At 44.1% G+C, this 21,432-nt stretch overlaps 2 protein-coding genes across 7 annotated transcripts; both read right to left on the bottom strand.

Annotated features, from left to right (window-relative positions):
- Positions 1-843: 843 nt before the first annotated feature.
- GLOD5 (glyoxalase domain containing 5) lies at positions 844-5,076 on the bottom strand. The gene is made up of 4 exons (XM_035107111.3): positions 4,865-5,076; positions 3,284-3,436; positions 2,552-2,707; positions 844-1,652 (listed from the first exon to the last, which is right to left on the bottom strand). The coding sequence occupies exons 1-4, from the start codon at positions 4,934-4,936 to the stop codon at positions 1,521-1,523; spliced, it is 513 nt and encodes a 170-aa protein (XP_034963002.2). The 5' UTR covers positions 4,937-5,076; the 3' UTR covers positions 844-1,520.
- Positions 5,077-5,856: 780 nt separating this feature from the next.
- Positions 5,857-19,614, bottom strand: LOC118081020 (uncharacterized). Of its 6 annotated transcripts, none has more exons than XM_088663555.1 (6): positions 19,556-19,613; positions 15,678-15,761; positions 13,869-13,998; positions 12,704-12,814; positions 10,194-11,838; positions 5,857-8,312 (listed from the first exon to the last, which is right to left on the bottom strand). In XM_088663555.1, exons 1-5 carry the CDS (start codon positions 19,559-19,561, stop codon positions 10,220-10,222), a joined length of 1,950 nt encoding a protein of 649 aa, XP_088519681.1. In that variant the 5' UTR covers positions 19,562-19,613; the 3' UTR covers positions 5,857-8,312; positions 10,194-10,219. The 6 variants fall into 6 exon arrangements, with proteins under 6 accessions (XP_088519681.1, XP_088519683.1, XP_060126654.2 ...); XM_088663557.1 differs by having other exon boundaries at positions 10,194-11,835; XM_060270671.2 differs by lacking the exon at positions 19,556-19,613 and adding an exon at positions 18,637-19,166.
- Positions 19,615-21,432: the final 1,818 nt, after the last annotated feature.

The raw sequence follows: 21,432 nt of genomic DNA, 5'->3' as shown, positions 1-21,432 counted from the left end.
AGTCGGACATGACTGGACCTGATGGTCAAGGGCCCCTTTACTTCTTAATTGTATTTCAGTTTGACTATTACTTTGATAAAATACATATTTTGTCCATAAATTACCATATAGCAGGCATGTCCAACCAGTAGATCATGTACCTTGGTTCTCAAACGCCTTGGTTCACAAACACCAAAACCCCGGAAGTAGCGGTAAGTGTTCCAGTTTTCAAATGTTTTTCAGAAGGCGAATGTCCAATGCAGCTGTCAGCTATTGTTTCCGGGGCACCTGCACCAATCAAAAGCTGCGCCTTGGTTTTTGAACATTTCGGAAGTCAACCCGACTTCCGGAACGGATTAAGTTTGGCACTTTTGTTTTTGCTATTTATTTTGCGTTTTTGAGGCTTTTTTGGTTAATTTGTTTTTGTGATTGTGTTGAACCCAGTTCAGCTCCTGATTGATTGATTGATTGATTGTGTGACTGCGGAAATGGAAAAAGCCCCCCATCCAAACATTGACTATCATCAATGCAGGTAAGAAAAAATAATAATTTTAATTTTTATCATCTACAATACTTTCTTTTTTATTTTATAGTACAGTACATTGATTATTGCTTTCATTTTATGGATCAATGGTCTCGTTAGATAGTAAAATGATATATAATGAATTGGAAAAATATGTGAAAAATAACCTTTGTTCAAAAACCAGAAGCCTTTTTATTAGGTATTACAGGAACAGATCTACCGAAAGAATATAAGAATTTGTAGAAGGTACAGTACTTTTATCTGATGTGGTGGCAATGCAAGTTTATGACAAAACATTTTTTTCCAATCCATTATATACCATTTCCCTATTTCCCCCCCCCCATAATTTTGCATTGCCACCACATATGATGCAAGTTCCTTCTACCTCTTTACACTTCCAACACTGATTTCCCCTTGTTTTATACATATTTTTGCCAATTTAACCAGTTTTCAATACCAGCTATCCATCGTTTTCATATAGTTCTCTTTAAGCCAGATCCAGGCCATGAATTTTAATTTCTATTGTGCTTTTAATTCTTCCTTTAAACTATTTTTAATTAGTTTTAGCAATCACAGAAAATAAAAAAATATCACAGCCCAACTCCCAAATGTGGGATTTCCAAAATCCCCCGATTTCCCTCAATTTTTTTCAAATCGCTTTAAGTCAGGTCCAGGCCGTCAATTTTAGAATGTTTTTCCATAATCTTTCCCAATCTGTCATTTGAATATTATGTCCCACATCTTTTGCCCACTTTATCATAACACCTCTTCATCCGTTGTTTCCCATTCTAACAAGTTATACATTTTCAATAATAATAATAATAACAATAATAATATAATATAATAATAATAATAACAACAACAATAACAACAACAACAACAACAATAATTTATACCCCGCCCATCTGGGCAGCTTCCAACAAAAGATTAAAATACAATAATTCATCAAATATTAAAAACTTCCCTAAACAGTCATTTAGTGCCACTGTCCCTCATTTCTCTCTGGAAATTGGAAATTTCACAAGTCACTCCCACCGTAGTTGCAGACTTCCAGCAGATTATGGTCCGGGTCTCGGAAATAAATGGATTTTATTGGTCCAAGCGCCCCAGTTCTGGCCACTGGGCCTTCTTCGATGCTGACCCCACATACCTGAAAAAGCGTCAGGGGAGGAGATGAAGGAAATGAAAATGAATAAAATGAAGTGAATGAATGAAAAAAACCTAAAATTCCATCAAAAGCATCGAGGGCCATTTGCAACGTCACACTGCTCCTGCAATGCTCATTTCTCCACGCCCTTTTAAAAAACTAGGTGTTAAAAATAAAATAACATTTTAAAAAAGTTAAAAAAACACACACGAGAAACACCAGAACCTGATAGTAAGATAATAATAATAATAATAATAATAATAATAATAATAATTTATTGCCCCCCCCAAAAAAATCTGGCCACTCATTGTAAAAAATAAAATAACAATTTTTTAAAAAATATTATTTTTCTGCTGTACTTTATTGGAAGGAGAAAAACAATCATTTCCTTAACAACGAAATAATTTATGTAACTAAAACAATAACATGATAGCATAGGTATCCATGTTTGTTAACTGATGTGGTTATTAACCCCCCCCCCCAAAAGCTTACACTGAGTTTTAGCACACATGAAAAGCTTTAAACAAATCCTTATTTCCTGGTTATTTCCTAGCCTTTGGACTATTGAAATGTAACTATAATGTAACTGAAAACTATATTTGAAAATATTTTTCCTCCAAAAGCATTTTATTTTTTAAAAAACCAATTTAAAATTTAAAAATCTGATTTAAATAAAAAAATCCAATTTAAATTTAAAAAATCTGATTTTAATTAAAAATATGATTTAAATTTAAAAATCTGATTTAAATAAAAAAATCCAATTTAAATAAAAAATCTGATTTAAATTTAAAAAAACGATTTACAGGTAAATAAAAAAGCCGATTTAAATTTTAAAAATCGGATTTTTTTTTTAAAAATAAAACATTGATTTTTATCCACCCTGGTTGCAGCCCCTGCCTGACCTCCAGGTGTCCCACCAGCTGTTCCAGAGGCATCTCTGTGACGAGGCAGAGGTCCAAAGAGCCAGGGGTCGGCCGGTGGGCTTTGGGTTCAAATTCCTTCCCCACCTCGTGGAGGTTGAATTTCTGCTGGCCAAAATGCAGAGCTTGACGGTTTCCCTGTGAAGGCAAAACGCAGAATGACGAGGATGAAGACAAGGGAAGGGCTTGGCAAATACAGCATTTGATCATGGTAGTGATATACCACCTCCTGGCAAATAGAAAGGGAAGAAATGGAGGCTGTGAGAGATTTTACTTTCTGGGGCTCCTTGATCACTGCAGATGGTGACAGCAGTCACGAAATTAAAAGACGCCTGCTTCTTGGGAGAAAAGCAATGAGAAATCTAGACAGCATCTTAAAAAGCAGAGACATCACCTTGCCGACAAAGGTTCGTATAGTTAAAGCTATGGTTTTCCCAGTAGTGATGTATGGAAGTGAGAGCTGGACCATAAAGAAGGCTGATCGCCGAAGAGTTCCGGAAGTCTGTTCCAAAACTGAGGCGCCCTTTCCCATGGAAAGGAATGAGAAATGGATTAATCCATTCCAGACTTTCAAAAACAGCCATTTATTTGAACATGAATTTTACTCTCTAACGAGACCGTTGATCCCTAAAACGAAAGCGATCCTCAATGGGCCGTACTATAAAATAAACAACACCATATTGTAGGCGATAAAGCGGTCGCCGTTCCCAGCACCTTGAAGGAGACGACTTCCATGCCAAGGACCCGGGAGTAGAAAGCGGCTGTGTCCTCAATGCTCCGGACTGTCATCACCAGGTGGTCCAGCCGGTGGATCAGGCCCGGCGGGGCGGCCTTGCCGCTTCGCTCCTGGGACATTTCCCGAGGAACCTGCAAAGCGCAAGGAGAATTGCGACGACCCAGCGCAGGAGATTTGTCAGTAAGATTTGATTTAAATGATTATTATTTTTACAGAAAGACTCAGTCTTGCTGGCATCTTCGTAATATTGACAAGCAGAGGAAGGTTTCCTTTTTGGGAAAATAATAATAATCCCTTTTTTAACAGAAAGGTTCAGCCTCGCTGGCACCGTCTTAATATTGACAAGCAGAGGAAAGTTTCCTTTTTTGGAATAATAAAATAAAGGTTGAACCTTTCTGTAAAAGAAAAAAGAAAAAAGGATTTTATTATTCCAAAAAAGGAAACCTTCCTCTGCTTGTCAACATGAAGAGGAGGCCAGCAAGGTTGAACCTTTCTGTAAAAAAAAAAAGAAGGGATTTAAATCAATTTCATAGAATCATAGAATCATAGAGTTGGAAGAGACCACAAGGGCCATCCAGTCCAACCCCCTGCCAAGCAGGAAACACCATCAAAGCATTCTTGACATATGGCTGTCAAGCCTCTGCTTAAAGACCTCCAAAGAAGGAGACTCCACCACACTTCTTGGCAGCAAATTCCACTGTCGAACAGCTCTTACTGTCAGGAAGTTCTTCCTAATGTTTGGGTGGAATCTTCTTTCTTGTAGCTTGAATCCATTGCTCCGTGTCCGCTTCTCTGGAGCAGCAGAAAACAACCTTTCACCCTCCTCTATATGGCATCCTTTAATATATTTGAACATGGTTATCATATCACCCCTTAACCTTCTCTTCTCCAGGCTAAACATACCCAGCTCCCTAAGCCGTTCCTCATAAGGCATCGTTTCCAGGCCTTTGACCATTTTGGTTGCCTTCTTCTGGACACATTCCAGCTTGTCAGTATCCTTCTTGAACTGTGGTGCCCAGAACTGGACACAGTACTCCAGGTGAGGTCTGACCAGAGCAGAATACAGTGGTACTATTACTTCCCTTGATCTAGATGCTATACTCCTATTGATGCAGCCCAGAATTGCATTGGCTTTTTTAGCTGCTGCATCACACTGTTGGCTCATGTCAAGTTTGTGGTCTACCAAGACTCCTAGATCCTTTTCACATGTACTGCTCTCAGCAGAACCACTTGTAACACTCCAAATCTGGCATTGCCAGATGCCGGGCTCAGGAGCAAGGAGACTGTCTCCCTCGGCACACACATTTGCTTGCTGCATTTTTGGCTTTCTGTTTCGATGGAGAACAGCATTTGCCGGCCTTTCATGTTGCGCCAGTCAAACGCTGCAAATGCAACCACCCTTCCCCCTGGGGAAACCCAGCCGGATGGGCAGGGTATAAATTATAAAAAATATTATGATTATTAGAAGAGCCCATGTTCAGACTTCCCACCATAGGAATAACTGCCCCCACCCCCACCCCACAAATGAAAGGTCAGGACGGCAGGGAGTCAGAAAGTACCTGGAAAGGTATGGAGGAAATTCCGCACAGCAGTTGGGGGCGAAGGAACCGGAGGCTCGAAGAGCTCAGCATTTCCTGGTCTGAAGGTGAAGTTCGAACCGGTTTGGTAAATTCAGCAAGCGAAGGACACCCTCCCTGGGTCACACGTTGGAAAAGTCATTCTCGCCTCTCCTGCCAAGTAAATGATTTGCCAACCCACCCAGGCTAGGGAGACAACTTTCAGCTGGGCCTCCGTCAGGGAGACTGGGTGCTTCTTATATTTAGAGATCGGAAAGCCATGAGGGAGGGCCAAAACGTATCGAGATATGCAGTCACCTGAAAGAGCTCCTTGGTATTTGAAACGCTTCTGGGCACGGCTAGTTTCGAAGCCGTGGGGGGCCGGACACACGTTGTAGGTGATAAAGTTATCCCAGCACCTTGACGGAGATTTTACTGTAGCATTTGTGTTTGCTTTTAAGAAATGTGTAATACGTTTAGGGTGTCTAAAGAACTATGGGGTAGAGAACCAACGTGTTTTGAACTTCTATTAGTCCCAGCAAGGGCCACCAGCAGTCAGCAATGAGGTGGGGGCCAGCAACATCTTGAAGAGACAGAGCTTCCCAGTTCTGGATCCAAGATACAAAATAGAGGATAATGGATAGAGCATTGCTAATTTACAAGTTCCCAGCCTTTGCACGAATTTCCAAGAGCTGATAACTTGCACATGGTTGTATCGCCTCCATAGAGAAATGGATGGATAGATAGAGATGAAAGCTTAACTGGCAATATATTTAAAATCAGTAGGGGGCCTGTCCACCCAAACTTTATTTTTTATCAACTGAATAGTAATGAAAACAGCGAAATTTTTTAAATAATTAAAAACGATCAAATCAGAAGGGAGTCAAATTTCTCTCCATGCCGGGATGGAATTATGTTACCATTTCATATTTATAAAAAGAATCAACAGTTGAAGTTTCCTTCTTTTATTTAGCTCTCAAGGTGTGTTAAAAGTGTTTTTTTAAAAAAAGGGTTTTATTCTAAATACAGTTACAAAGACTTCTCTTCCTTGCTGCAACTCCATCACAGGCCAGTTCCAACCCCACCAAAACTCCCACAACTGTGAATAAACTGACGACATTAAATGGACCAGATTATTTCTTCTCTAAGTTGGTCAAAGTCGGAATGGCCAACAGTCAAGGACAGGCATAGGCAAACTCGGCCCTCCAGATGTTTTGGGACTACAACTCCCATAATCCCTAGCTAACAGGACCAGTGGTCAGGGATGATGGGAATTGTAGTCCCAAAACATCTGGAGGGCCGAGTTTGCCTATGCCTGGTCAAGGACATTCGGGTTGTGTAGAGAGCCACAACCCTTCGCCTACAACTTGGTCAAGGTGTTCATCACAGCTGCTTTGTATTTATGTGCTTACATGTGCCTGTATATATTTGTATATATACCGGTACCATATACACACAGAAACACACACACCAGTGACTACCCAAGCAGACATTTTAAATTCTTACAGCAAAACGTTCCAGCTTCTGCCTTCATCAGTTGCTCTGCTAAAACTGATGTTGCATCCAAGGTGGCAGCTAGAGAGCTTTGAGGATGGGAGTGCTCAGAAGACCTTCATTCACTGAAGCTAAAAGGCAAGGTGGGTTCTGTTCTCTAGGCTATGCCGTATTACTGCGTCCAGGTTCTACATCCAGAAGTTCCTCCTTTTCTGCTAACGTTGTTTAAGAGGCTCAAGTTTTCAGAATCAAATTGTCAGCAACAGGTTGCTCTACTTTTTTTGTCCAAATCACTGATTTGTGGTTTCTAAAACGTGTGTGTAGATCAGGTGTCGTTTTACCGATGTTGTTGTTGTTGTTGTTGTTGTTGTTGTTGTTGTTGTTGTTGTTGTTGTTGTTGTTGTTGTTGTTATATTTATTTATACCCCGCCCATCTGGCTGGGTTTCCCCAGCCACTCAGGGTGGCTTCCAACAAAAGAGTAAAAATACATTAAAACATCAGTCATTAAAAACTTCCCTCTATTTTCTAAAGATAGGATACCCCCCTTTTTTTATTCAATGACATAGAAGCATAGAATTGTAGAGTTGGAAGGGACCTGTGGGTCATCTAGTCCAACCCCCTGCGATGCAGGAATCTCCACTAAAGCTTCCCTGGCAGGATGGCCATCCAACCTCTGCTTAAAAACCTCCAGTGAGGGCAAGTCCACCCCCTTCCAAGGGACCCCATTCTTACCACCAGAAAGTTCTTCCTGATGTTTGGTCAGAATCTCTTTTCTTGTAACTTGAAGCCATTATTGGTTCATGCCCCTCCAGAGCAGGAGAAAACTAGCTTGCTCCATCTTCCATGGGACAGCCCTTTAGATCAGGCATCCCAAACTTCGGCCCTCCAGATGTTTTGGACTACTATTCCCATCTTCCCCGACCACTGGTCTTGTTAGCTAGGGATCATGGGAGTTGTAGGCCAAAACATCTGGAGGGCCTAAGTTTGGGGGTGCCTGCTTTAGATATTTGAAGATGGTTATCCTATCTCCTCGTAGTCTCCTCTTATCCAGGCTACAAACCCAACTCTGACTTAAGGTCAACTCTCACTAATAGGAGACAATTTGCTATAATAATTTAAAACTTATTTTTGTTAGTCACTTTAATAAAGATATGCTTTTAGTGATTATCTGCATCCTGCCCAGATCCTGAAAATCTTGTCTGAAGTGCCGGTAAAGGTAAAGGGACCCCTGACTGTTAGGTCCAGTCACGGACGACTCTGGGGTTGCAGTGCTCATCTCGATTTATTGGTCGAGGCAGCCGGCATACAGTTTCTGGGCAGGGCAGTCTCAAGCAGGTTGGCAGCCCTGGCGCTGAGGGGCGGAGATCGCTCCGGTGCCCCCGCCCTCATAGGGCGCAGCATGGTTTCCGCGCAGCTTCGACGCGTGGCGCCCTGCCTACCAGCAGGGGGTCTACCTAGAGCCGGCCCTGTTTCTGGGTCATGTGGCCAGCATGACAAAGCCGCTTCTGGCAAAACCAGAGCAGTGCACGGAAACAGCGTTTACCTTCCTAGCTACTTGCACTTTGACGTGCTTTCAAACTGCTATGTGGGCAGGAGTAGGGACCGAACAACGGGAGCTCACCCCGTCACGGGGATTTGAATCGCCGACCTTCTGATCGGCAAGCCCTAGGCTCTGTGGTTTAATCCACAGCGCCACCCGCTACCCGCCAGTAGATAGCAATAAAAGCATCAATCTATAAACACACACATAAACACTCCCAGGTTAAATGTCCTTTCAGGCATGTGTCAAACACTCATAATGTCTTTCCCTTTGCAGAAATTTGTTCATGATCAACCATCGTTTTGGCAAAGCCTGTTTCCTCAGACAATATTCTTTCACGGGCATCTTCTCTATCTTCTCCCAAAACTCAATGCTCCCATGGACTTTGCAGAAGAGCATTTCTCTCGGATAAGATGCTGGGATGAAGAAACAGAAAGAGAATTAGATTACTGCCACATGTTATACAAAGGGCTGCCTCTGAAAAGACAGGCATAATATTTTACAAGAAACAACACAGAAAGAATAATTACCACATGCAGGAAGAACAAGGATATAGCTTGAATGCGTCACCTATACAGTGGTACCTCTACTTACGAATAACTCTACTTACGAATGTTTCTACTTACAAACAGAGCTCTGTCCGCCATCTTGGATGTGGTTTAGATAGAATTTTTTCTACTTACAAATTTTTAGATAGGGTTGCTTCGACTTACGATTTTTTTCTCCCAATGCATTCCTATGGGATTCAATTTTTTCGACTTACGAATGTGCGTTCGGAACGCATTAAATTCGTAAGTAGAGGTACCACTGTAGAGGTTTATAAATCATTTAATATGAATGGAAGTTGTTAACATTGCAGTTGTTGTATAAGGGATTGTTATTTTGATTGGGGTGTAATTGAAATTAATAAGATTTTTGGAACGCAGAAATAAAGTAAATCATCAAACCATCAATTCTAGCACGCGGGGGGGGACGACTAAATTATATAATTTGGTATCTGAATGATTGGTATTAGTAATTGTATTATAATTTGGCATTGTTATAGTGAGGCTACTATTGGATTATTGTAATTGAAAACTAATAAAACACATAATCTATTATATATATATAGAGAGAGAGAGACAATCCTGGCCCAACTACACTGGCTGCCAATTAGTTTCTGGGCTCGATTCAAATGCTGGTTTTGGCTCATAAAGCCTTGAATGACTCAGGGCCACAGTACCTCAAGGACTGCCTCTTCCCAGACTCTGTGTTCATCATCTGAGGCCTTCTTTTGTGTGCCTCCTCTGTGAGAGGTCCGGAGGGTACAACACGAGAACGGGGCCTTTTTCCAGTGGCTCCCCACTTGTGGAATGCTCTCCCCAGAGAGGCTTGCCTGGCACCTTCATTACATATCTTTTAGGTTAAGGCAAAAACATTACTCTTCTCCCAGGCCTTTGGCTAATTAAATAATCTATGGCCTTTTAAACTGGGTGGGGGGGTTTGCTGTTCTTGATTTTTAATACACTATATATGGCTGTGTTTTTATATTGCAAACCACCCTATCATCTCCGGACGAAGAACGGTGTAGAAATAAATTAAAATAAATAAATAATAACAGGGACGCCGGTGGCACTGTGGTTTAAAGCAAAGAGCCTAGGGCTTGCCGATCGGAAGGTCGGCGGTTCGAATCCCCGCGACGGGGTGAGCTCCCGTTGCTCGGTCCCAGCTCCTGCCAACCTAGCAGTTTGAAAGCACGTCAAAAGTGCAAGTAGATAAATAGGTACCGCTCCAGCGGGAAGGTAAACGGCGTTTCCGTGCGCTGCTCTGGTTCGCCAGAGGCGGCTTTGTCATGCTGGCCACATGACCTGGAAGCTGTACGCCGGCTCCCTCGGCCAATAACACAAGATGAGCGTCGCAACCCCAGAGTCGGTCACGACTGGACCTAATGGTCAGGGGTCCCTTTACCTTTACCTAATAATAATAATAATAACAATAAGTAAACTATTTCAAGCTAAAGCTGATCTTTCCTTTCCACAGAATGAAGATTGGAATCCTGGACTGTTACTGCTTCAGACTGAGGACATGAGAGGCGAGTCAGCCAAAAATATTTCCCCATGTTAAAAAAAAACACCAAAGGAAAAAACCCACTCTTCATGAAGTAATCAATCAATCAATCAATTAAAGAAGAAATATTTTAAGCCAGGTCATGTTGATCTGCTCAGCAGTGGAGAATCTCTGTCCCATAGACATAATTAGGCCGGCCAGCCAGTGAAAATTATAACATGTGGAAGTAAATATACGTAGCGATGTCTCACCTGGTGTTCTCAGATGTGAAGAATCTCTACTGGGGTGAATATGCATGAGGTCTGTCATCTGTGTGAGCTGCCTGGTGTCTGAGAAGGGCTGATTTCAAAGAAAAACATTCCCTACACTTTAAGCACTTATATGGCTTCTTCCCAGTGTGGAGTCTCTGGTGGTTTTTGAGGTATGACGTCCGAGCAAAGCATTTCCCACACTCCATGCATTTAAAGGGTTTCTCTCCCGTGTGGATCCTCTGGTGCATCACGTATTGTGATTTGCAAGCAAAACATTTCCCGCACTCCAGACATTTATAAGGTTTCTCTCCTGCTTGGGCCCTGTGGTGCTTCACGAGGCTAGATTTCACAGTGAAACACTTCCCGCACACCAGGCATTTGTATGGCTTTTCCCCTGTATGGACTCTCAGGTGTGTCTGGAGATTGGATTTATTAGCAAAAGCCTTCCCGCACTCCTTGCATTTGAAGGGTTTCTCTCCTGTGTGGACTCTTCGATGTTCGACAAGACGGGACTTCAGATTGAAACATTTCCCACACTCCAAGCATTTAAAGGGTTTCTCTCCCGTGTGAAGCCTTTTGTGGATTGTGAGGTGTGATTTCCGAGCAAAGCACTTCCCACACTCCAAACACTTATGTGGTTTCTTTCCCCCGTGGACTCTCTCGTGGTTCACGAGCTGCAACTTCCAGGCAAAGCTTTTCCCACACTCCAAACATTTGTAGGGTTTCTCCCCTCTGTGGTCCCGCTCGTGGTTGTGGAGGTGCGATTTCCGAGCAAAACATTTCCCGCACTCTGAGCATTTCCACGCTTTCTCGGTCGTGTGGCCTCTCTGGTGGAGTGTGAGATTTGATTTCCAAGCAAAACACTTCCCACACTGCGCACATTTGTAGGTTTTCTCGCCGGTGTGGACTCTCTGGTGGCCTGTGAATGCAGAGGAATCAACAAAGCGTTTCCCACATTCCAGGCATTGGAAAGGTCTCTCTCCCGTGTGGGTTCTGCAGTGGATCGTGAGGTGCGATTTCTGAGCAAAGGACTTCTCGCAGTCCACGCATTTGAAAGGTTTCTCTCCCGTGTGGGTCCTGCGGTGCATCACGAGGTACGATTTGTGAGCAAAACACCTGCCGCATTCCAAGCATTTGTACCCTTTCTCGCCGGTGTGAACCCTCTGGTGGCTCACGAGCTTCGATTTGTGGGCGAAACCTTTGCCGCAATCCAAGCACTTAAACGGCTTCTCTCCCGTGTGGCTTCTCAGGTGGATCATGAGGTACGATTTCTGAGCAAACGTTTTGCCACATTCGGAGCACTTATACGGCTTCTCTCCAGTGTGGACCCTCTGGTGCCTGTTGAGTTTTGGCTTTTCAGCAAAGCGCATCCCACACTCAGAGCATTTGTGAGGTTTCTCTCCTGTGTGGACCCTCTGGTGTATCACAAGCGGCCATTTCCAAGAGAAACATTTCCCACACTCGGAGCATTTGTACGGTTTTTCTCCTGTGTGGACCCTCCGGTGCTCCACGAGCTTTGATTTCCGAGCAAAGCACTTCCCGCAGTCCATACATTTATACAGTTTCTCTCCTTCCATCATTTGCTGACAATTGGCAATGGTTGATACACATGTGGAATATAAATTATTTTGATTGCACAGACCTGCTGAGATAAGGGGGTAATAGAAAAAATATTTATTTTGGAGAATAAGGAAGATTGAAACATGTTAAGAGTTAGAAGGTGGAAACTCAGCTACTAACATGAAGAAGAAGAAGAAGAAGAAGAAGAAGAAGAAGAAGAAGAAGAAGAAGAAGAAGAAGAAGAAGAAGAAGAATAGTTTGGATTTGATATCCTGCTTTATCACTATCCGAAGGAGTCTCAAAGCGGCTAACATTCTCCTTTCCCTTCCTCCCCCACAACAAACACTCTGTGAGGTTAGTGGGGCTGAGAGACTTCAGAGAAGTGTGACTAGCCCAAGGTCACCCAGCAGCTGCATGTGGAGGAGCGGAGACGCGAACCCGGTTCCCAAGATTACGAGTCTACCGCTCTTAACCACTATACCACACTGGCCCATCAATACCCACCTTTTCCTTCTCCCCCGTTGCCAGTACAGTTGTACCTTGGTTGTCCAATTTAATCTGTTCTGGGAGTCCGTTCGACACCCGGAACAGTTTGAAAACCAAGGTGCGGCTTCCGATTGGCTGCAGGAGCATCCTGCAGCCAATCGGAAGCTGCGGAAGCTGCACCGAACATTCAGCTTCCGAAAATCATTTGAAAACTGGAACAATCACTTCCAGTTTTCAATCGTTCGGGAGCTGATACATTCAAGTTCAAAGGCATTCGGTTTCTGAGGTTCCACTGTATATCAAACACTAATTCCTCTCAAAATATAAATATAATGCAGCTTAAGGGCTAGGTGCTGTACAATAATTAAATTAGGAGGAAATCCAACATTTAAAAAGGATAATGGCCAGATTTCCCAGAAATCTGGAAAGAGTCTTTGGTCTTCCAGTTTCCCAAAACCCCTCACCTGAGTTGGAGCTGGAACTCTCTGTTTCATCCATGTCCTGAGAATCTGGCACCCACAGCTCTCCCCCCTTTTCCAGCTGGCAAATAAGTTCAGGTTTGGCGAACTGAGATCCTTTCCAGGAAAGAAAAACAGAGAATGTCTAAGGATTTGTCAACCCCTGCAAACTCATCCTATGACCCCCCCCCCCGCAAAGTGACTCCGGAAAACAAGCCCCAAAACTACCTTTCATAACACAACTCACCATCAAATACATAGCTGGATTTCCTGAATCAAAAAAAATAACAGCAAATTATTATTTTTAAAATATTTTTTTAAAATATTCTTTCCTTTCTGTGTTTCTGTGTGCAGTGTTCAAGTAACCTAAAGATCTGGAGACTCTTTCCTAGGCAACACATTGGCTACTGTATTTGTTTACCCATGATGTGGTTTGCCTTAAAACCGGGCTCCCCCAAAATCCCAGTGCCATTTTGCACTGGTGTTACTCAGGATTTGTAACCCATTTCAATGTACAGTGGCCAGTAAGCCCTGTAAATCCCTGACCCCGTGCGTACGGCCATAAAGGTCATGACCAATGCTGCTGAATGGGACAGATGCATAGACAAGGTTTTGTCTTGGTCAGAAGAGCCTGCCGTGACATTGCAAGAAGGTAAGCATATCATGCAATCTGAGAAAGGAAAGGAAAAAACCTTAAGAAATAAGGCTTAGCTGCCAAGTATCCTGTTTTTTCGCGGGAAACCCTCGGATTTTAATCCGTTTCCCGCTGTTCTCCCGAATGGAGAAAAATCCCGGAAATCCCCCGGATTTCCTACCTGCCAGGAAGCCTCCATTTTGGGTGCTACTCTGCCCATGTGTGGGCACCAGAAATCAGGCAGAGCAGCACCGGAAGTCGCTTCTACGCATGCCCGTGGCCATCTTGGTAACGGCCGCACTTCCGTTGCCACTCTGCCCTTTTCTGGTGCCCACACATGGGCAGAGCAGCCCAGGAAGTTGCTTCTACACAACTTCTGGTGCTGTGCCACTGCTGATCCCGCATTTTTCAGCGGGAGACTTGGCAGGTATGGAAATAAGGACATTAATAAATACATAAAGTCGTCATTTGCCCTGCGATGGACAGGAGAACACGAAGGCATCCAGCTGTTTCATAATGAAGACAGAAGGTCCTTACCCAACGAGGCCACGTTCCCATAATTCTCCAACATGACAACCCTGTACAAGGCCCTTTGGTCAGGATCCAGCAGAGCCCCCTGGCTCTCCGTGAAATACACAGCCACATCTTCAAAGGTCACCACGGGCCCCTGCGAGAACAGAGAGACCCTCATCTCAGTCCCCACAAATGCTTTCAAAAAGGATAAGGTAAAGGTAAAGGACCCCTGACAGTTAAGTCTAGTCACGAACGAATCTGGGGTTGCAGCGCTCATCTTGCTTTACTGGCCAAGGGAGCCGATATTTGTCCGCAGACAGTTTTTCTGGGTCATGTGGCCAGCATGACTAAGCCACTTCTGGCGAACCAGAGTAGCTCACAGAAACACCATTTACCTTCTCTCCGGAGCGGTACCTATTTATCTACTTGCACTTTGACGTGCTTTCGAACTGCTAGGTTGGTAGGAGCTGGGACCGAGCAACAGGAGCTCACCCCGTCACGGGGATTCGAATCACCGACCTTCCGATTGGCAAGCCCAAGAGGCTCAGTGGTTTAGACCACAGTGCCACCCGCGTTCCAAAAGGATAGAACTCTGTAACTCTAGAATCTCAGCCACTGCCACAGAACAGAAAGTAGCCACCCCAGAGGGTATCTTACTCAGCTCAACTTACAGAAACCACTTGAAGCCACATCTACTTGTGCATTGCTCTCCAAAGCTCTAGCAACACAGGCCAATGTTTTTTTCTGCCCCAAACCCCAAATGTGAAACACCAGGTCGCGTGATTTTGAAAAAAGGTTCCTGGAATGTGCCAATTCAGATCGCAGGTGAGTGATCAGAATGCTCCTCCATACGGAAAAAACCCAATAACAATACCCTCCCTATGCAGAGAAATCTAGCATAGTCATCCAACGTGTTCTAGTCTGTGAGATGTTCATGCACATGTTCTTGCACAAATGTGCAAGATATTTTCTACCAGGGGGAGGACATTCAAAATGCGGCTCCCCTGGTGCAAACTCAGTTTCCCCCATGTGACCCGCTTCCTGCGTGGACTTGCTCCAGATGCCCCACTCCAGAAAGGGAGATCCACACACAGAAGATAGATTTGTATTAATGGAGATTGTAAAGTGTGGGTTGTAAACGTTCCCATGCTTCTTGCTCTGTGAATGAGAAATGCGAATCTCCATCAGTTGTCCTGAGTAAACTAGTCTGTGGATCTAGTAGGAACGCTCTTTCAAAAGTTATTTCTGCCACAAGTTGTCCCACTTCTCAGTTTACCAGACTAGATGGATTTTTTTCATCTAATCCAGAAGAGGCCTTTTTACATTCACAAGGAGAGAGGGATGGAGGAAAGGAAGGAAACAAGTCGTGCATTGGGTTGCTCCCTGCTGGGTTTACTCTCCTTGCATTAGGTCCTGCCTTTCCCCTCCCATCTCCTCCCACCCATAATAATAATAATAATAATAATAATAATAATAATAATAATGTATTATTTATACCCCACCCATCTGGCTGGGTTTCCCTAGCCACTCTGGGCGGCTTCCAACAGAAAAATACAATACAATAATCTATTGAACATTAAAAGCCTCCAGATGTCTTCTAAAAATCTGGTAGTTGTTTTTCTCTTTGACATCTGATGGGAGGGCGTTCCACAGGGCAGGTGCCACCACCGAAAAGGCCCTCTGCCTGGTTCCCTGCAACTTGGCTTCTCGCAGCAAGGGAACCGCCAGAAGGCCCTCGGCGCTGGACCTCAGTGTCCGGTCAGAACGATGGGGGTGGAGACGCTCCTCCAGGTATACTGGACCGAGGCTATCAACTAACAGAGGATCTCCTACCTGGTTTGGCTGTTGTGCAGCATCTCGCCTTGTCCTGGAAGGTAGGGGCAATCTCATTTGAGACTTGGATATCATTTTTTCACTCTAAGGAGGGTGCAGCAAAGAGAGAGGGGACATTTTCAGAACCATAAACCTTCAATGTGACATTGCCTCCCCAAAACGGACAAGCCATTAGCTAACTTTGCATTGGGAGAAGAAGGAAGGGGCAAAATTCTCAATGGCTTCAGCACCGATTGCGAAGCTGCTGCAAGTCCCAGTCACCACACGGAAGCAGTTTAAAGTCCAAATAGTTTACTGCTGCAGAAGGTAAGGTTCAGTGAAACGGTTCCGGGACATACAGCTTGTAAGCTTTTGCTGATATAGATATAGATATAGATACAGAGATACATACAAGTACAACGTATCTCTGTGGCTCCAAATAAACTCCAGCGTTTGGTTGATCCTGGTTTATTGAATAAGAAGGGAAACAAGACTAAGGGGATAAAATGTTGTAAGAATGTAATAGATAAAAGATAGAGGAATGAAGTTAGGTACATTCAACGTAAAAATTAAATTATACGACGGGAATTGACAGGAAGTCAGGTAGGAGGATTTTTGTTAGTAATTTTTTTCTGGTGATTTTTGCTAATAAGTGAACAGAATTTGGTAAAGAATATGGATAAAGTTTTTGTTTATGAGTATGTAAGAAAGACAAACACAGGTTTGTTATATTTTTCCTTTATGTTTATTTTTTTATTTACCTTTTGAGCAAATAGCTGGAATTTTATTTATTGTAAGTGATGTAATATACACATGTAATGCGTTTTAAATTCATTATTAAAAATGAAAATGCAAAAAATAAAGAAAATAAAAATAAACTCCAGCAATTCATTTTTAAAAAAAAATAATTTTATTAGTTTTGCATATAAACACAACAATTTAAAAACACAAAAATCAGAATATCATAATCCTTTTTCATTCATTGTAAAGGGGGACTTCCTCGAGTTCCCCCTATCTGTGGTTCATTTCTCATTCATCTTTAGCAATTTCCAATTCATTATTTAAAACTCCTTCCAATTTCAATTTTCTCATATATCAATTTATCTAACAAAATTCTCAAACCCGCAGTTTCTATAGACTTCTAAATCAACTCTCAATATACAAATTTAGCATATATATTTTTAAAATAAACTCCAGCAATTCAAGACAGCACTGGACAAGCAACAGACTCCGACTCGCGCTGACAAATACTAACTGAGCTGAAATACATTAATCACAGATATATCTGGTGCACTGGGCTGTTATCATAGCAACTGGCTTGGCTGACCTGGCGCATTTGATTAGCTCATCCATGGGGTGATTTATGGTCAGGAAGGAAACGAACCCCTTCTCAGAGTAAGGAACCCCACCCTTACTCTGAGTCACACCCTTGCCCCCTCCTGTTTGTTCAGTCAAGCTGGCAATGGCTACGAGGGCCTTGCCTTCCTCCTGGAATAAACCAAAGATTAGGCCTGGTACCTTCTGCCTGCAAAAATATCTGTTCTACCCTTGACCTCCCAGGTAAGGCAGGTTTAGCAATTGGGACAGGATAACTCATGAAGTGGCCTTCTCTCTGTGGCTGAAAGATGGAAGGTTACCAGATCTATTGCTTGCATCCCACACCAAAAGCCATGTCACACTTTACAGTCACTGTAAACAGCAATTTATGTGCTGGAGGAGACTCTTGAGAGTCCCATGGACTGCAAGAAGATCAAACCTATCCATTCTGAAGGAAATCAGCCCTGAGTGCTCACTGGAAGGACAGATCGTGAAGCTGAGGCTCCAATACTTTGGCCACCTCATGAGAAGAGAAGAAACCTTGGAAAAGACTCTGATGTTGGGAAAGATTGAGGGCACTAGGAGAAGGGGACGACAGAGGACGAGATGGTTGGACAGTGTTCTCGAAGCTACGAACATGAGTTTGACCAAACTGCGGGAGGCAGTGCAAGACAGGAGTGCCTGGCATGCTATGGTCCATGGGGTCACGTAGAGTCGGACACGACTAAACAACAACAAAACAGCAATTTGCCACCCAAATTACTGAGGAGGCCCATGCCCAGGTGGTAGAAAGCCCCTCGGGGATAGAAACCCACTTCTGGACAGCTAGATCTGCCATTCTGCAAGATGCACAAAAGCCACAGAACTGGTCCATTGTAAAGGAACTGAAAACCCTCAGCCAGGCAGGCACGACTTTATTTTTATTAGGACAAGCTGCAACATCACAAAAACAGTGAGCAAGCTTTCTCAAGAACTCTTTTCTTCCCTTTCCATTCTCTCTACTAGGTAATACTAACAACTGGCTGACATGGAGCTCTTTTCTCTCTTTCAATTATATTTTTACTAAGTTTCAACATTTTCAACATATACAATCCAATGTGCATTTACATCTTTTCCCTTTCTCTCTCTTTTTTAACCTAAAATTATTTTCCAGCTTTGCTAATCTAAACTCTGCCGTGTGTCATCATCATCATTATCATTCTTTATTCGACCGTTAGTCAGAAAAGATACAATTTTCTCAGTACTGTACAAAGTTTCTCCGACTAAGGTTTCTGAGAATGCAGAACTCTATCCTTCTCGTTTTCGGACCTGCGCGCAATCGGAAAGAATCGCTGTGTGTTTCTTTGCCCAAGCGGTGGCGCTTTCCCGGGCACAGCCTGATCTATTAAAGTCCAAAATCTCCTCCCACATCGCATCTTTAAAGGAAATCCTGCAGACGCCATTTTGCCCTCTCCCCGCCCCCCACTATCCCGCCACTCCCCGCTTTGTTTAACAGCTGGGAGTAACTCGCTAGCTTCTTCGCTATTTGGGGGATGGGGGAGCGCGAGAAAATTTTATGTTTAGTTGTATGTGTTTTGGAATTTGACGGATACATCCAGATTGGAAGAAAATAAAAATAAAGGTTGCTTTTTAAATGCAACATGATATATAATTCTAAACTCACCCAAAGTGCAGGCGCGTCTTCCTCGCTCCTGCAGCCTTCAAGCTAGCGGAGACGATCCCAGGCAACGGCAGCCTTGCGCGCCCTCCCCTGCGCACTCGCGCAAGCGGGAGGAGAGTCCGGCCCGTGGAGGAGCGCGAAGGGATCGGATCGGAGGCGGGGAGGAGGACCCGCCTCTCTTGCCCCTCTCCGAGGTGCTCCAGGCGTCGCCGGAGGGAGGAAAGAGAGTCGCGTCTTTTGCAAACAGCAGCCTGCGGGCCCTGATCCCGGAGAGCGCGCGGGCGAGTTTTATCGCATCATCGCACGCACTGCTCTGACCTTGGGGGTGGTCGGTGGGGGGATCTGATACGAGACATTCATTTCCACGCAGGGGAAGCTGCTCCCCGCCCCACTCAGCAAAGAGTTGCAGAAGAGAAGGCTCAGTAAAACAGTGCGTAGATATTATTATAGCTACAGCTTGTAGGGTTGGCAACGGATCCGAGTTGTTCCAAATGAACTCCAGCAATTTAAGACTAGCGCACTCTGCAGAAGGGTGACAGCGCACAGACTAACTGAGCTGGGCTACCGTACATTCATCGCAGATACAGGCAAAGCACTGGGCCATTGCCATAGCAACTGGTTGACCTTGCACCTGGGATGAGCTCATACATGGGGCGTTTTGCACTCACAAATTAACCCCTTCTCATGTCTAGTTACTCCAATAATGTGTGTGTGTGTGTGTGTGTGTGTGTGTGTGTGTGTGTGTGTGTAAATATATAATTATTGCATTTAGGTTAAAAAATGGGGGGGGGGGAGAAAGGACCCCTGGACGGTTAAGTCCAGTCAAAGGTGACTGGACTTTCAAGCCGAGGGAGCCGGCTTTAAAACATGACGCTATCACGCACATCCACGGCCACACTTTGGCACCTTTGCACTATCTCACCATCATTGTGCAAAGCGCAGCTTTCACGGCTCTCCTCCGGCCTGTTGTCTTGCAGCATAGGCAGATGCAGCGGAGCGCGCACACGCCTTCCCCACCAGCCGCCCCCTTGGCTCCCTCCCCTCCGAAGCCCCCAAGCAGCCAATGCGTCTCGGAGCAAGGGCTCGGCCAGGCGCACCCAATCGCCGCGCGCTGAGCTCCCGTCTCGGCCAATCGGGCGCCTGGAGAGCGCCCCGAAGTGGAAGAGCTTTCGACGGAGTTCTCTAAAATAGTTCTGGTTACAGGTAGGTAGCCGTGTTGGTCTGGATCGAAGTAAAATAAAAAAATTCCTTCAGTAGCACCTTAAAGACCAACTAAGTTTTTATTTTGGTATGAGCTTTCGTGTGCATGCACACTTCTTCAGATACATGCACACGAAAGCTCATACCAAAATAAAAACTTAGTTGGTCTTTAAGGTGCTACTGAAGGAATTTTTTTTATTTTTTTATTTTACTTCTCTAAAATAGATCGCCGCCTCTCCCCCTCCCTACGCCCCCACCATGTAGCTGCCCGGTGCAGAAGGGGGAGCTGTCCCGCGTGGAAATCAGTGGAGAAATCGAAGGTAGCTTCCCTCCAGCCAAAAGCAAAGTAAGGAGCTTATGCTCTTGCTAACTTAAAGTCCTATTCCATCTGAAACTTTTCTTTTAAAAAAATATAATTGTTGAACAAATACCCACGGTCCTTTACAATTTCTTTTCTCACCCATTGTTAGAGAGTTCTCAGAACAACGTCTCTTTTTTCGTCCTGCTCTTCTCTTCCTCTTTTTTCCCCCTCCCCCTCCTTCTCCTGTCAGGGCCAACCCTTTTTGGTACCCGAAGAGCAGCATCCAGTCCTGCCCTCCACCCCAAACCAAGGTGCCTGGTACCCAAAGTGGGTCACAAGCTCTTTTGGCGCCTGAGGCAGAAAAGCCCACAAGTTCCTCTCTCTGCTTCCTCCTTTGCAGTTATTGCGCTACATCATAAGATTAAATGCGGAACAATTTGCTGCCCTTTCATGACATCAGCCCCAAGTGGTCCCCCCCTCAGTCTGCCTAAGGGGAAGGGGCAATCCCAGGGGATAATCCAGCTCCAAGGGCCTTCTGGCGGTTCCCTCACTGCTAGGGAACCAGGCAAGATGGCCTTCTCGGTAGTGGTGGCTGCCCTGTGGAACACCCCCCCCCCGCCAGATGTCAAGGAAATAAAACAACTACTGTATCTGACTTTTAGAAGGCTTCTGAAGATAGCCCAGTTTAGGGAAGCTTTTAATGTTTGATGTTTTATTGTGCTTTTAATATTGTGTTTGGAGCAGCAGCAGGAGGAACTGGCACGGACGGTTTTCTCGTTCTACATGCCTAGCAACTAATGTCTCTCACCCCATGCATCTGACGAAGTGGGCTTGATGAAGTGGCACAATAAATTTGTTTTTTAAAAAATATGTTTATTAAGATTTTATAACAAAAAAACCACGTACAAAATACAAAATACAAAAAGCAAACTACACAATACAAAAACTACAAAAGTATCAAAATACAAAAACACAAAAATTTGTTAAGTCTTTCTGACAGCAAGAGCTGTTTGACAGTGGAACGGTCTCCCTCGGGAGGCTGTGGACTCTCCTTCCTGGGAGGCTTTTAAGCAGAGGTTGGATGGCCGTCTGTCTTGAATGCTTCAGCTGAGATTCCTGCATTGCAGGGGGTTATGCTAGAGAATCCTCGAAGTCCTTTTCAACTCTACAATTCTGTGATTCTATAAAGACAAATGCTTTCACCACAAGAAAGAAGCTTCCCTTTCTGGCAATTTTTGATGATATGTATAGTTTCACACTTCCCCATTTACAAATCACTATTTCGAAAATGTCTTATA

The sequence above is a fragment of the Zootoca vivipara genome, chromosome 2, assembly GCF_965207765.1.
Source record: "Zootoca vivipara chromosome 2, rZooViv2.hap1.1, whole genome shotgun sequence".
NCBI lineage: Eukaryota > Metazoa > Chordata > Lepidosauria > Squamata > Lacertidae > Zootoca > Zootoca vivipara.
The sequence above is the reverse complement of the archived record's forward strand: the minus strand, read 5'-3'. Positions and strand labels throughout refer to the sequence as shown.

Bases quoted from the DNA above. Each gene is read 5' to 3' on its own strand.
- LOC118081020 (XM_088663556.1), bottom strand. The intron at 13,999-15,677 runs GTAGGAGATCCT...CTGTTCTCGCAG, and splicing joins CTGCACAACAGCCAAACCAG to GGGCCCGTGGTGACCTTTGA. The intron at 12,815-13,868 runs GTAAGGACCTTC...TTTCCTGGAAAG, and splicing joins TGGGAACGTGGCCTCGTTGG to GATCTCAGTTCGCCAAACCT.
- GLOD5 (XM_035107111.3), bottom strand. From the start codon at position 4,936: ATGCTGAGCTCTTCGAGCCTCCGGTTCCTTCGCCCCCAACTGCTGTGC. The intron at 2,708-3,283 runs GTGCTGGGAACG...TTGCCTTCACAG, and splicing joins TGGAAGTCGTCTCCTTCAAG to GGAAACCGTCAAGCTCTGCA. The intron at 1,653-2,551 runs GTCAGGCAGGGG...ACGCTTTTTCAG, and splicing joins AGCTGGTGGGACACCTGGAG to GTATGTGGGGTCAGCATCGA.